At 41.0% G+C, this 15784-nt stretch overlaps 1 protein-coding gene across 1 annotated transcript in view; it reads right to left on the bottom strand.

Annotated features, from left to right (window-relative positions):
* Positions 1-403: 403 nt before the first annotated feature.
* Positions 404-15784, bottom strand: part of RBMS3 (RNA binding motif single stranded interacting protein 3) — a 723832-nt gene continuing 708451 nt past the window's right edge. The window contains exon 15 of the mRNA XM_067753570.1: positions 404-6957. Within this exon, the coding sequence (XP_067609671.1) occupies positions 6951-6957 (7 nt within the window). The 3' untranslated portion in view covers positions 404-6950. The remainder of the gene's footprint in view (positions 6958-15784) is intronic.

Here is a 15784-nt window from a genome sequence, read left to right as displayed (position 1 = left end):
TTGAGCTATATTACTTTTCACTTTACTAATGTTGGACTGCAGCTAAAAGAGTTATCTTTGTCAGCACCCCTTTAAATACAGCATTATTGGTAGATGTTGGGCATGTTTGTTAGACAGGAGGTGGATGATCTCTGAATCCTTAAGCATAAAAATTGGGAAGAGTGTGTGAGGTCCTAGGGACACCTAAGTGGTCCATACCCCCAAAGCTCCTACACAATGGCTTTTCCAGGCTCCCTTGCATGAATACAGTGGTCCCTCTTCTCTCACGTTTTGTTACCAGGGATGGTTCTTTTTTTGAGAAATTCTATAGGAAGTCAATTAAATACAGACCCTGTACCTTCCACTATGCCCTCCCTCAATCCATCTCTGGTAGAGTGAAGAAAAACACAACGGCCCTACTTGGTTGATTTTATTTTCATTTTTTATTGAAAGCTTCATCAAAGAAAACAGAAGTTTAAACCTAACATCCACTGATCTACAGAAAGCCCAAGGAATGGGGAAAATGGTAGCTAATTTGACTGTGGTACAGATGAAAAAATTAAAAATAAAGCCAGAAACATTGTAGAATTACAGAATTTTCCATGACAGAGACAACAGTACAAAATGCTCTTAAATAAAATTCAAAATTGAATGATGTTTTGGAAATTCTATGAAGTCATATATGGCCTGAAACAAGGATTTTAAAAGAAGCTGTGTCCCTTTTCCTTTTTTAGAAACTATTTCATAGCAAGTACACTTTTACATATATATTTTTAAAATTAAGATTCCAATTACATTCTTCTTTTTAACTATATGGAAGCAATAATTCCCAGAATGGTAAAAACTTCTTCAAGTGTCTCTTTTGAAATAGTTTTTATAGTTCTTGAAAACTATGGAATAACTCCTTTTTTATATATGAAGAAATAACATATTTTGGGGAGGAGGACAGAGCATCTTTCTTAATAATGTAAGACCAGAGAGTTTAAAATACACGGTATAATCCTAAAATTACACTTTGGATACTATTTAAACTTGAAATAATTATTTTAAAAAAAATCCACCGGAGTGTCAAGGTCATTAAAGCCTTAATACTGTAATGCAAAGTCAAAAAATAAACACTACAATTTTTTGGTCCAAGATTTAAGATAGGGATAAGAGTGCATATTTAACGAAGGGCTGTTACTATATTCCCATAACTCAATTTTGAGTTGACCTGTTCTACTGGTTCAAACTTCAATAGTGAACAAATCCAAAATAGCTTTCTTTTGAGGGAAGCCAAATTCTTTGCTACAGTTTTTTCCTTTATATTCTGCAAGAATACAGCCAACTCTCAATTGTTTGTGGTGGATGGGAAAGGGACATTATGGATATTAAAATCCCACAGAATATAATGCACTGACATTAATTTTACCAATGATTTCAAACTGCTTCAATAAATGAATACCTAAGGAACAAATAGACAGATTTGAATACTATTTCCAAATGTTTCTTTTTCCATCCTCAGGGTGAAATGCTAATAGGAGGAAATAGAGCCCAAGTCCTAATAGTTGAAAAGAGAAGACAAAACAGGTGCACAAAGTAGATGATTAGCCCTTCAAAATTTGGGAGTATTGTATTTCTGCAGGACTGGGGCTTCAGGGCAGTCACTAACTGGAGGGAATACAGTGGAAGAAAAGCATGACCCAGTGGCCTAGTGGTTGGGTCTTCCTGCAGACTCCAAGATTGATCTCACCCCTGCTTCAACTTTAGAGCTTCTGCGTAGAAGACGCTTTTCTAAAAAGTTTATTTTCCCTCCCAGAAATAGAAATAAATATGGAGAAGCCATCCATCCTTTTTTATGTGACAGCATAGGTAATGAGGTATAAAACCAGAGATAAAAGAAATCACCAATCTGGGCTGAGCTCCCCTGCCTTACATCAACATAGATCATTTGGGCCACTCAGGGATTTTGTTCTTAGCTTTTGTACTTTCCTGAACTCTATGTACTCCACAGAGGAGAGCCATGAACAAGAGCACTTGGATTAAGGGACCAATTTCAAGTTTCAGAATATTTTGTAAGAAATGTTCAATTTGAGTCAGACTCAGCTGTCTTCCAATGCCACAGTAGGTGTCATCTGCAAAACGAATTGATTCACTAATGAAATCCCATTATTACTCTGTCACAGAAGGGGTATCATACACAGGATCAACGAGCCTTTTTCAAGCCCGTCAGTCCCTCAAATTGGAATGAGGGGATGTCAGTCCCAGCAAGCTCAGAAGTTTGAAGCATGCCAGTCATAACATGAAAAACAAAATCTCATCCTTACTCCCTACTGTGGACAAGAGAATATAGATCAAGGCTCTATGACATGTTTAAACTTGATTATGAAGTGTGATTCTTCCAATGTGCTGAATGTTGTTATATACCTACATAAATATTATACTTTCATTTGGTTTTATATCATATAAAAACATTTATCACTGAAACCCACTTAAAAATTTCTCTCGGCTGATCAGCTCATCTTGCAGTGGTTCCTGCACTCTTAAGAATGAAACTGAATTGTCAAATGTATTTTCAGTCTCCTACTAAGATTATCATCTGTCTAGACAGTGCATTGAAACTTTTTCTCAAGCTTAAAGAAGACTGCAAAGGTCATAATCACAACTCAACTTTCATTAATTGGAATTTTAGGCCACTGTGAAAGACTCATAGGTGGGCGTGTGTGTGTGTGTGTGTGTGTGTGTGTGTATATATATATAATAGACACCCCAATTATTCAAATAAAGTTAAAAAAACTAAGTACTTTTAGTACTTTTATTTTCTCATACATGGACTGAAAATGATTATAAAACAGTTTTGCAAGGGGTTGATGGACTCTGTAGGTATAGCAAACTTCCTGCTCCACCTAGCCTTCTCCTACCCTGGGCTTTCCATCTCTGATACAGACGCTTTTAACACCATGTAGTTTTTCATTAAGAGGGATGGAAGTGAGTCTTATATGCTGTCAAATGTGGCAGATGTTAAGGTCACAGGAGAATTGATTCAAGTGAAGCATGGCAACAACATCTGAATGATTGAAATCTACCAAGGAAACAAACTAACCCTGACCAAACTGCAGTCAGGTAGATTATTTTTAGAATAGCATGTGACTTGCAATATTCAAGACATGCCCGTGTTGAAAGACAAACAGGCGCCCACCCTCCAAGTATTATCTTTAGTTCACCTAGGTTTCGTGATGTCTTCAGAAGACATGGCCAGGCTCTAAGGAGCTCCCAGTCACTATACAGACTTCCTTCCTGACAATACCTCCTCATTATTAAAAGAATACCTACTCCTCCACTGACCATGGAACTAGAGTTTGGAGGAGATGATTTTTATCCCATTTGGATTGTGGTTTTAGTTTGTTTCCTGACATTTAGGCTAAGTCTTGGCAATTACAATTGAAAGGAAAAATGGAAACATCTGAATAAATGCTTGAAGTATTGTGAAACAGAATACTTTAAAAAATGATTGTAGTCCTAATTTGGGTTAAAGTCACCATAATCTATATTGCTGATTAAATTAGGACTCTGATGTCTATATGTACTGAACACACGTTTTGGTTTGTTTTACTTTTCATACAATGTAAAGTATGAAAAGTAAAGTTTGTTTAACTTTTCATACAATGCTTACCTGTTGATGGTTTTATTTTTTCCCCAGACTTGATTCTTAAAAACAATTTTTAGGTGAGATGATGTGTAAATTTGAACATGTGCCACTTTTTCCTTCTTTTTTTTCCTTTTAGATTTAAAATATTTTATAGAATGGCCTAATATAAAAAATCCAAACACAAAGCACACATGGACACATAAAATGACATAGGCAAAATGATAAAATTTGCCTGAAGTGGTTTAAAAAAATTGAGATTATTGAAATTTTATAGTTGAAAAAAATGTTGCTGAATGTATAAATAAAGCAGTAGTTTTGAATAGAAACAGGAAGTTACCTAGGCACATTCATCAGCCACATGGTAGCTACCTCTTAGTCTCATTGTTGATTGTGTAAATGAGACTTTCTTTGTATCACATTGTTTTGTTTTGTTTTCTTTTTTTACAGAAGAAAAAGAAAGCATGTTGATTTCATATTCAAATGAATTATGCCCAGGATAATCCTTATTTATACAAAGAGTTCAGAGACTGAAAAAGAGAAACAAAAAGCACAGCTCCTATACAGGTTTGTTCATCCCCCACTAACTTGGGGGCCCATTTCTCAAAGAGAAAACTTAAGTGCCACCCTTAAAATACATGAGAAGCTGAAAAATGGAACAGAAAAAAGCTGAAAAATGGAACAGAAGAAAGTATAAATTTAGGATTCTCTCTAAAGTATGGAAAATCATAAGGATGGCTGTGACCAGTTGAAACTTTTTCGTAGCACATGCTACATTGCCTTAGCTATATTTTTGCCTCTAATTGGACCACAAAGATATGGAATCACTCTCTAGATAATGAGCTTTCAATTCATGGGGTTTTTCAAATAAGAGAATTGGATTTATTTCAACACTAGGCCTTTGTTTACAGGTCATAAATAGTAGAATATTGATTATTTTTTTATGAGTCAAACTCATTACTCATGTTGACCTAATGGGAATATGCTTTACTTTTTAATATTTTAGTTTTTAAACACCTACCCTGTTTTCTTTTACAGTGCACTGTATGCATTACCCTCTTCCTTCTGGACTGAGACAGGTTCCTGTGACTTTGTGAGAAGAATTTCACCTATTGATTCTAATGATACATTAGAAAGCCATTCTAGCACATGGGTCAATTAACAAAGTTCCACTGTCCTTCATTTCAGGTAAAACTGTATAGGTTGAACATGGATTTCATGACTCAAATATGCAGAGATGTTTGGTAAGTCAATTTAATTCATTTTAGACAATGTTTTGCATCATTCTCAATGCAAATATATCGCCTTTGGCTTTAATAATTGATCAAATCTAATTATTTGGGTTCTTATTCATATAAATCGTACAATTTCTTGATTGTCAACTAGCATTAAAAGCTTACCTAAATTCCACTAATAGAATCCTCAATCTTATTGGTCCTATTTGCCTCAGGGAGCTAAACTGAAATTAAAAAGTCTATTTTCTCTTTCTTCTGATGACACCAGGATATGAAAATACAATGAAAAGAGGCAAAAAAGAAAAAAAAAAAAAAAAAAAGATATCCCCTCCCCAATTGTGGAGTCAAGATGGCTATTCACGGTAGATGATGACAAAGACTGAGGCGAGAAGACAAAGTAGAAGTGCGGGAATTTAGAAGGAAGACTATTGTTACAAATACAGTGAGACCTTTTCAGGAGACCACTAGCCAATCAACAGAGCATCACTGAGCTTTTTTGACAGGTGATCTTTCAGACCAGTTCAGGGAGTATCTTGAGTTCAAAATTCATATAAAGAAGTTTCAACCTGTTAAACAAGTGTTTTAGCTCATTGGTGGCCATCAACACAGGCTTCATAATTCAAGAGAGCTAGGAAGGAACCAGAAAAGCACATGGAATTTAAAGCCATTTGGCTCTATTGGTTGGAATCCAGAACTCTTGGTGCTGAAATTGCTGACCACACAGGAACAAGCTTCTACTATCAACAAAAATACATTTAAAATAAAAACTTTTTTTTTTTTTTGCAGTATGTAAAACACCAGTGGAAGGTAGTTTAAACAAACAACAAAGTAAGAACTGGTCCGGCCATGTAGGTCAAATAAAATTTTAAAAAAGAAAAGAGAAGAAAAGAAAAACAACCTCTATCTTCTGGACTGCAATAGGGTGCCACTTCATCTTTGGTATAAAATAGGCCATCCATAGGCTGAATTTGATCACAACTAGGAAAGACTACAGAAATTGTCAACAATTTCTCTATCTATTGCTTTTTTTGTTTTTTTGTGTTTTGATTTTTTTTTTCACTTTTTGACCATAAGCTCCTATCTACTTGTTTTTTTTTTTAATGCTCTTAAGCTAGGTTTTGCAATGTGACAAGCAAAGCTGACTAAAAAGTTTGTAAAGCTCATAAAAAAGACTGCAGATAAAAAGCACTAAAGCTTTTGCTAGCCATCACGCTTCAGAAATAAAAAAAATCTGCATTCTGCCCCCCAAACACGCATTATTTCTAATGCAGTTGTTTTGAAACCAACGTTAATAACTTTACCGTAAAATGTTTTAACCTTCTAGAATGATTCAACACTTAAGACAAAGTTCATCAGAAGTCCCAGCATTTTCCCAATTCTTGCAGTTGCCATGGTTTCTTTTATCAACAAATTTTCTTCAAATGAAGAAAAACATTTTCTTTTAAACTGTACAGTTTTTTTTCACCCTAAAAACTCATAGTCTTAAACTTCTGTACCAGTGAAAGCTGGCACAATATTTCAATTCTTTCTTTTTTAAACAAGACGTTGAGAGCTTGCCTCGAGAGCCTTTGACGTCCTTAAAATTAAGGCAATTAAGATTCAAGATAAACCTTACCTAAATATTTCTAAGAAAAAAAAAATTAAAAAAACCAACCCACTAGATTTAAACAAGAAGGGAAAAAGAAAGAGTAGCTTAATTACTGAGGAAGACAATTTGTTTCCATTTCTGCTTGCCCACCTCTTGACATCAGATTTTCCATTAAAAAAAAAAAATCTATCTACACCTTCAGATAAATTCTGAATTCAAATGTTCTTCCAGATAAATGTCAACCTTCCATGTTTTGCTTTGTTTGCTTGTTTGCTTGTTGTCCTCTTCTGGGATATTTTTTTTCTTTAAAAAGAATGATGGAAAAAATAAACTGTCAGACCACATGAAGGAACCACTTGCACAGCACATAAAAACACATTGTTTTCATTGGGTAAAGTAGAAAATTAAAAAAAAAAAAAGCATTCCATCGACGCCTGTGCAAAACTGGAAGCCAACTTCTTGTTCAATGAAGTTTCTTCATTCAAGGCAGAGTTTCAGACGGACATTCTTCATTCGGTCTTGTTTATGGTCTGTGAAAACAATGGAATAAGAGGGGTCATTACACCAAAACAACTCTGAAATCACCTTCTGTGCTCTTTTCCAGTGAGCGCTCTTTAAAAGCTACCAAGCTCTTTCAATATAACAGTTATAAAAGCACATTGGGCTTAGGAGAGTGTCAAATTCTGCCACTTTCACACAAATATATATTTGAGCTGGAGTTTGTTTAGATCAATAGATCAAGAATATCTTCCAGTTGTAAAGTTGTAAATATACAAATATATCTAGACAAGCAATATTTCCTATGTTCATGGAATGTATTCTTCAATGCTTGGCTTATGTTTTAGTTCCCCCAGAAATTCCTTGAGTAATTCTGTCCTTTCAGAACTCCCATGAGATTCATCACAAACTCAGTCAAACAATATGTGATTCCCTACTATGTACCCAGGATACAGCAATGGGTTTTATGTTTTTTTTTTTAATTGAAGTATAGTTGATTTAGAATGTTGTGTTGATTTCTGCACAGCAGAAATCAAAGTGATTCAGATATACATATACACATACTTCTTTTTAATATTCTTTTCCATTGTGCTTTATCACAGGATATTGAATGTACTTCCCTGTGCTATTGTGGGACTCGAGGGACATTGTTCCAGCTAATGATTAAGAACTCTCCAGACAATAGGGGCTTCTTAGACAATGGGTGAATTTCCAGGATGTCCGGCCCCCTTCCGAGAAGGAGGGGAGATAACAAAATGTAAAAAAGGTGTCTGTCAAAGACCAATCAGACAGCTGGGGAGAAGGAGGGAGATAACAAAATGTAAAAAAGGTGTCTGTCAAAGACCAATCAGGCAGCTGGGGACAAGTTCCCTCTCTGGTCCGAGCCTAAGCCGGGACCAATCAGCAGGAGAACACAACCAAATCTATAATTTACATACGGGGAAGTGGGAACCTATAAAACTGACATATTCGCGCCCAAAAGGGTTCCTTCTTCGACCTCCTGCGTGAGGACCAAGGAACCCCGGTGCACCGGCCTTCAATAAACCTCTTGCGTTTTGCATCGACTTCCGACTCTTGTTGTTTCCTGGGCGAGTCGAAACTCCTAGGAGACCGCGCAGGTCTAACATTTGGGGGCTCGTCCGGGATTCCACTCGCCCCGGACCACAAGAACATCGGGAGTTGGAGGTACCAGGTAAGCTCGAGCTTGATTGTCTGTTTGTCCCTTGTTCTTTGTGGGCCATTATCGGAGGAAAGCCGTAAGAATCGGCTTATTATGGAATCTGTATCGGACCTCTGGCTAGGCAGACGTGCTAATAGCCGGCGTCCATGAGCCCTAGGGGACGCCCTAGTGGCTCATCTGGAAGGAGAGGCAAACTCTGTCTCCCCTTCACCCGGTTTCGGCAGTTCCCTTGGTGATAACTGCCATCTGAAGAAGTTTCGGTTTTGAAGCGAGCTCGCGGTGGCCCATACGTATATGTGTTTCGTGGAGTTTTAACTGTTTCTGTATTGTGGTCTATTCTTCTTCTCTGACGGACGACAATGGGACAAACTATGACGACGACTCTTTCCCTTACCCTAAGCTATTGGACCGAAGTTCGGGCCAGAGCCCATAATTTTTCGGTAGAGATAAAGAAAGGAAAGTGGCAGACTTTGTGTGCCTCTGAATGGCCAACATTTCAGATAGGATGGCCCCCCGAAGGATCCTTTTTATTAGACAAGATTAAGCTGCTGAAGTCTAAGATATTTAATATAGATCCCCACGGACATCCAGACCAAGTACCATATGTCTTGGTCTGGGAAGATTTAATTCTCTCCCCACCTCCGTGGGTCCGGCCCTTTGTTTCCTCAACAGGTACGTCCGCGCATACATCAGCAGCGTCGGAGATATTAGCCTTAAAGAAAAACCCCACCACGGAGAAGCTACCCGACGCCCCGGATCTACCGAAGGCGATTTATCCTGACCCGCAGTCCGATTTGCTGCTTTTGGATTCCCCACCCCCTTATCCTCCGGCCCCGAATCCCCTACCACCTAGAGGACCCCCAGCTCCACTGCCCTCGGCACCAAGGGAACCATCCATGATGGAAGAAGAAAGGGGTCCCTCAGTGGGCACTAGGAGCCGGAGGGCTATCTCCCCGGACTCCACTGCCCTACCTCTTAGAGAATATGGCCCCCCCGATGGCCAAGGGAATAGACCTCTCCAATATTGGCCCTTTTCCTCTGCAGATCTTTATAATTGGAAAATGCATAACCCAACTTTTTCCGAAAATCCACAGGCCCTTACCGCTTTAATAGAATCTCTTGTTTTCTCCCACCAGCCCACATGGAATGATTGTCAGCAGCTGCTCCAGACTCTCCTAACAACTGAGGAGAGGCAACGGGTTCTTTTAGAAGTCAGAAAAAATGTATTAGGCGCCAATGGGCAACCTACCCAGCTGCCTAACGAGATTGATACTGGTTTCCCACTCGTCAGGCCAAACTGGGATTTCAATGCCCCGGAAGGTAGGGAGCGCCTGAAAATGTATCGCCAGGCTCTGGTGGCGGGTCTCCATGGAGCGGCCAGACGGCCCACTAATTTGGCTAAGGTAAGGGAAGTAACTCAGGGGCCCCAGGAATCGCCAACTGTGTTCCTGGAACGTTTAATGGAAGCCTTTAGACGCTTTACCCCTTATGATCCAACTTCGGAGGGACAGGGCTACTATAGCAATGGCTTTCATAGATCAAGCGGCCCCTGATATTAAGAAGAAATTACAGAGGCTAGATGGCTTGCAGGGATTTTCGCTTCAGGAGTTAGTAAAAGAGGCAGATAAAGTATATAACAAAAGAGAAACAGAGGAAGAGAAGGAAGAAAGAAAGCAGAAAGAGCAGGAAGCCCATGAAATAAGACGGGATAAGAGACAGGAGAGGAATTTAAGTAAGATACTGGCCACTGTGGTTGGAGGAAGAAATATAGGGGATAGAAATAGGCAGGAAGGGCGAACGGCAGACAGAAGGCGGCCATTAGACAAGGACCAATGTGCCTACTGTAAAGAAAAAGGACATTGGGCGAGAGAATGCCCTAAGAAAAAGAATGGAGGAAGGCCGACCAAAAACAAAATCTTAACATTGAAAGAAGACTAGGAAAGTCAGGGCTCGAACCCTCTCCCCGAGCCCCGGGTAACTCTTAAAGTGGAGGGGGAACCTGTTCAATTTTTGGTAGATACCGGAGCCCAGCACTCCGTCCTTCTCCACTCAAAAGGTCCTATCTCAGCTAAAAGGTCATGGGTACAAGGAGCCACTGGGAATAAACAATATTCATGGACCACACGAAGGACAGTAGATCTTGGGATTGGACGAGTAACCCATTCATTTTTGATTATTCCGGAATGCCCCTATCCTTTGCTGGGAAGAGATTTACTCTCCAAAGTAGGGGCTCAAATCCACTTTCAGCCAGAAGGTCCCACCATAACTGATAATAAGGGAAGGTTACTTCAAATATTGACTATGAAATTAGAAGATGAATATAAATTATACGAGCAGCCTTCATCCTCATGAGTTAATGTTACTGATTGGGTAACTCGGTTCCCTCAAGCCTGGGCAGAAACTGCCGGAATGGGGATGGCCAAAAATCGGCCCCCGGTGCTAGTGGAACTCAAGGCAACTGCCACCCCAATAACGGTCCGTCAATACCCCATGAGTAGAGAAGCCAAAGACGGTATCCGTCCCCATATACAGAGGCTACTAGACTTGGGCATCTTAATAAGATGTCAATCAGCATGGAACACCCCTCTCCTGCCGGTAAAGAAACAAGGAACAAATGATTATCGGCCGGTGCAGGATCTACGAGAGGTAAACAAACGGGTGGCAGACTTCCACCCCACAGTTCCAAACCCTTACAACCTCCTGAGCACTCTTCCACCTCAACATATGTGGTATACTGTTTTGGACCTTAAAGATGCTTTTTTCTGTTTAAGACTCTCTCCCCTGAGCCAACCCTACTTCGCCTTCGAATGGAAAGATCCAACATCGGGAATGTCTGGTCAGCTGACATGGACACGGCTACCTCAGGGATTTAAGAACTCCCCGACCATCTTTGATGAAGCCCTCCATCAGGATTTGGCATTATATAGAGAATCAAATCCCCAGGTAACATTACTCCAATACGTTGATGATATTTTATTAGCTGCTGAGACCCAAGAAGATTGTATCAAGGGTACTGAAAAACTGTTAACGGAACTTGGAACCCTGGGATATAGAGCCTCAGCCAAGAAAGCACAAATATGCCAACAACAGGTCAGTTACCTGGGGTATCTATTAAAAGGGGGGCAAAGATGGCTCACGGAGAGCAGAAAGGATACGGTGGCCCAAATTCCGGCTCCCAAAAACGCCAGGCAGGTTAGAGAATTTTTGGGGACGGCCGGATTCTGTAGACTATGGATTCCAGGGTTTGCTGAGCTGGCAGCCCCATTGTACCCCCTAACCAAAAACAGCACTCCTTTCGTTTGGGGCGATAAGGAACAACGGGCTTTTGACCAAATCAAACGAGCTTTACTTTCAGCTCCAGCCCTAGGACTGCCAGATGTAACCAAACCTTTTCATTTATATGTGGCCGAAAATAAGGGCATTGCAAAAGGAGTATTGACTCAGAAATTGGGTCCCTGGAATCGCCCAGTTGCTTATTTGTCAAAAAAATTGGACCCTGTGGCATCAGGATGGCCCACCTGTTTAAAGATAATCGCTGCAGTGGCCGTTCTAGTCAAAGATGCTGACAAACTAACTTTAGGACAAAATCTAACGATAACAGCTCCTCATGCCCTGGAAAATGTAGTCCGTCAACCACCGGATAGGTGGCTAACTAATGCCAGGATGACTCATTACCAAACCCTGTTGCTAAACTCAGATCGCATCAAGTTTGCTCCAGCCACAGGACTCAATCCAGCCACCTTGCTACCTGATCCTGACTTGGAAGGCTCCACCATCATACATGATTGTCAGGAAGTACTAGCCGCAGCACACGGCAGTAGGCCAGATCTGATGGACCTGCCCCTCCCTGATGCTGATTTCACCTGGTTCACGGATGGGAGCAGTTTCCTGGAGGAAGGTAAGCGTCGAACTGGGGCAGCCATAGTAGACGGAAAACAAGTCATATGGGCAGCGGCGCTACCACAAGGGACCTCAGCCCAACGAGCTGAATTAATTGCCCTGACGAGGGCATTAGAGATGGCAGAGAATAAAAAAGTAAACATCTACACAGACAGTAGATATGCGTTTGCTACCGCTCATATCCACGGTGCCATTTACCAACAGAGAGGGCTACTAACTTCAGGTGGCAAAGAAATTAAAAACAAAGACGAAATCGTGGCTTTGTTGACTGCACTCATGCTTCCTACTAAAGTCAGTATCATCCACTGCCCTGGACATCAAAAAGGAAATACCCCAATAATTAGGGGAAATAATATGGCTGACCAAGTGGCCCGAGAAATAGCATCGGGAGAAGTCATTTTAGGACTGTCAGATAAAGTTCCTGAAAAACCAGGCCGCGATGAAGAAATCATCCCGGCCACAACAAAAGGAACTTTGTCCCCTCAGCAAGCAGAATCCATGTTACAACAGATGCACAGATGGACACATTTGGGGACTAAAAAGATGGTAGCCTTGTTACAAAAAGCCGGGTACGAAACCCCTGGAATGACAAAATTAGCTGAACAAATTGTGCAGGAATGCGTCCCATGTCAACAGGTAAATGCTCACAAAGGGAAACTTGAAACTGGAAAGAGACTCAGGGGGGACCGCCCAGGAACTTACTGGGAAGTGGACTTTACCGAAGTGCGTCCTGGAAGGTACGGTAATAAATACCTTTTAGTTTTTGTAGACACTTTTTCAGGATGGATAGAGGCTTTCCCAACAAAGAAAGAAACAGCTGCTGTAGTAGCCAAGAAGATTTTAGAAGAAATTTTTCCTCGATTTGGAGCATCAAAGGTAATAGGGTCTGATAATGGTCCAGCCTTCGTCGCCCAGGTAAGTCAGGATGTGGCCAGATATTTGGGGACTGATTGGAAATTACATTGTGCCTATAGACCCCAAAGTTTAGGTCAGGTAGAAAGAATGAATAGGACTCTAAAAGAGACCCTAACTAAATTGTCCTTGGAGACTGGCGGTACCGATTGGACGGTGCTCCTTCCTTTGGCCCTATTCCGGGTTAGAAATACACCTTCCCGATACCATCTTACTCCTTTTGAAATATTATATGGTGCCCCGCCTCCCCTCCTCACTTTAGGAAAAGAAATAAAACCTGATTGTCAAAATAACACTGACTTATATGCTAGGCTACTGGGACTCCAATTGGTCCAGAAAGAAATATGGTCCCAACTCGCCAAGGCCTACCAACCGGGAACACCGGGAGAAACTCATCCTTTCCAAGTCGGAGACTCCGTATACGTCCGTCGGCATCGAACCCAGACGTTGGAACCTCGATGGAAAGGACCATACACCGTCCTCCTCACCACCCCAACGGCCATAAAAGTGGACGGCATCGCTGCCTGGATCCATGCTTCACATGTGAAGGCTGCACCAGCGACGGCATCATCAGGATGGCGGGCCCAAAGAACCGACAACCCGCTCAAACTCAAGCTTCTACGAAGCTAAGACTTATAATTTTGGTTTTACTGCCTTTACTGACTGTAAGTGATTTTAGCCCTCACCTCCCCCAACGTTTAAATTGGCAGGTAATTTCTCAGACTGGAGATGTAACCTGGTCCATTAGTCATACTGCACCCCCCTGGACCTGGTGGCCAGATCTTTTTCCTGATGTTTGTAAATTGGCTATAGGAGCACCTTATTGGGATACAGAAGATTCTCATGATATGAACACTGCCCCTTCCAAAGTTTCGGAAACTGATTGGTTTGGGCCGGGTTGCAAAAATGCAGGCAAAAGAATGATGCTTGGTATCCTCACTTTCTACGTATGCCCCGGGTTCCACCGCCCTTGATCTCTGAATTATAAATGTGGTGGAACTGAAAACTTTTATTGCAAAAGCTGGGGATGTGAAACTACCGGGGATACTAATTGGAAACCCACCTCAACTTGGGATTTTATTACTGTAACGGCTAATTATTCTCATAATGAGGATACCGGACACCGGAGTAAATGTTCAGGATGGTGTCATCCCCTTAAAATTTCCTTTAGTAATCCCGGAAAAAGAGATAAAAAATGGATAAATGGTCATTCTTGGGGCGTTAGATTTTACATGAGGGGATATGATTTAGGAATATTAATGACCCTTAAGCTAAAGATTGAGACTCCTGCTCCTATATCAATAGGCCCAAATCCCATACTTGGCCCCCCTTTGCTTCCCCCGGCCCCTTCAACTACATCAACAAAGAATGAGGCTAATGAAACCTCTGGATCCAAAGAACCCACAGTTAAGCCTGGGACTCCTCAGGATAGGATGCTTTCTTTGGTGCAGGCAGCCTTTACGGTTCTCAATGCTACAAACCCAGAGGCTACAAAATCATGTTGGCTTTGCTATGCTGCCCCTCCCCCTTATTATGATGCTATAGGATATAGCTCCAACTATACTAATTCTACCTCCTCAGACCAATGTCGATGGAAGCGAGAAGGGAACAGTAAATTAACCCTGTCCTCGGTTTTTGGAAATGGTACTTGTATAGGAACACCTCCCCAGTCCCATAGACACCTTTGTCATGATTTTAGCCTCCCTTCAGGCTCAGGATATCTTGTACCTCCTCAAGATGGATGGTGGACATGTAACACGGGGCTCACCCCTTATGTCTCTTTAGAGGTTCTTAATACTTCAGCTGACTTTTGTGTGTTAGTGCAATTAGTCCCTAGACTTATCTACCATTCAGACTCATCCTTTTTAGATGAATATGTAGGAAAAACAAAAAACAAAAGAGAACCTGTAACCCTCACATTGGCTGTCCTTCTAGGACTAGGAATATCTGCCGGGATAGGAACAGGAACCACAGCCCTCATACAACAACCCCAGTATTATGCAAGTTTAAGACAGGCTGTAGACATCGACCTTCGAGCATTAGAAAGTTCCATAACTCAACTAAAGGAATCACTCACCTCACTTTCAGAAATGGTGTTGCAGCCTAGATTTGCTGTTTCTTAAGGAAGGGGGATTATGCGCCGCTCTAAAAGAAGAATGTTGCTTTTATATTGATCATTCAGGAACCATTACCAAAACCATGGATAAACTAAGGGAACGCTTAGATAAAAGGCAAAGGGAGAGAGAGAACGAAAAAGGATGGTTTCAATCATGGTTTGATAAGTCCCCCTGGTTTACCACCTTAATCTCTACTCTGTTGGGACCTCTTATTGTTTTATTGTTGATTTTAACTTTTGGACCATGTGTTCTAAATCGCTTGATAGCATTTATTAGAGAACGTATCAGTACTGTAGAAGTTCTAATGTTAAGACAACAGTACCAAAGTTTACGAACAGAAGGTTGAGATTCCATGATTGGAATCAATAGTCACAAGAAAAAGGGGGGAATGTGGGACTCGAGGGACATTGTTCCAGCTAATGATTAAGAACTCTCCAGACAATAGGGGCTTCTTAGACAATGGGTGAATTTCCAGGATGTCCGGCCCCCTTCCGAGAAGGAGGGGAGATAACAAAATGTAAAAAAGGTGTCTGTCAAAGACCAATCAGACAGCTGGGGAGAAGAAGGGAGATAACAAAATGTAAAAAAGGTGTCTGTCAAAGACCAATCAGGCAGCTGGGGACAAGTTCCCTCTCTGGTCCGAGCCTAAGCCGGGACCAATCAGCAGGAGAACACAACCAAATCTATAATTTACATACGGGGAAGTGGGAACCTATAAAACTGACATATTCGCGCCCAAAAGGGTTCCTT

This window comes from Pseudorca crassidens, chromosome 10, assembly GCF_039906515.1.
Source record: "Pseudorca crassidens isolate mPseCra1 chromosome 10, mPseCra1.hap1, whole genome shotgun sequence".
NCBI classification, from domain to species: domain Eukaryota; kingdom Metazoa; phylum Chordata; class Mammalia; order Artiodactyla; family Delphinidae; genus Pseudorca; species Pseudorca crassidens.
The sequence above is the reverse complement of the archived record's forward strand: the minus strand, read 5'-3'. Positions and strand labels throughout refer to the sequence as shown.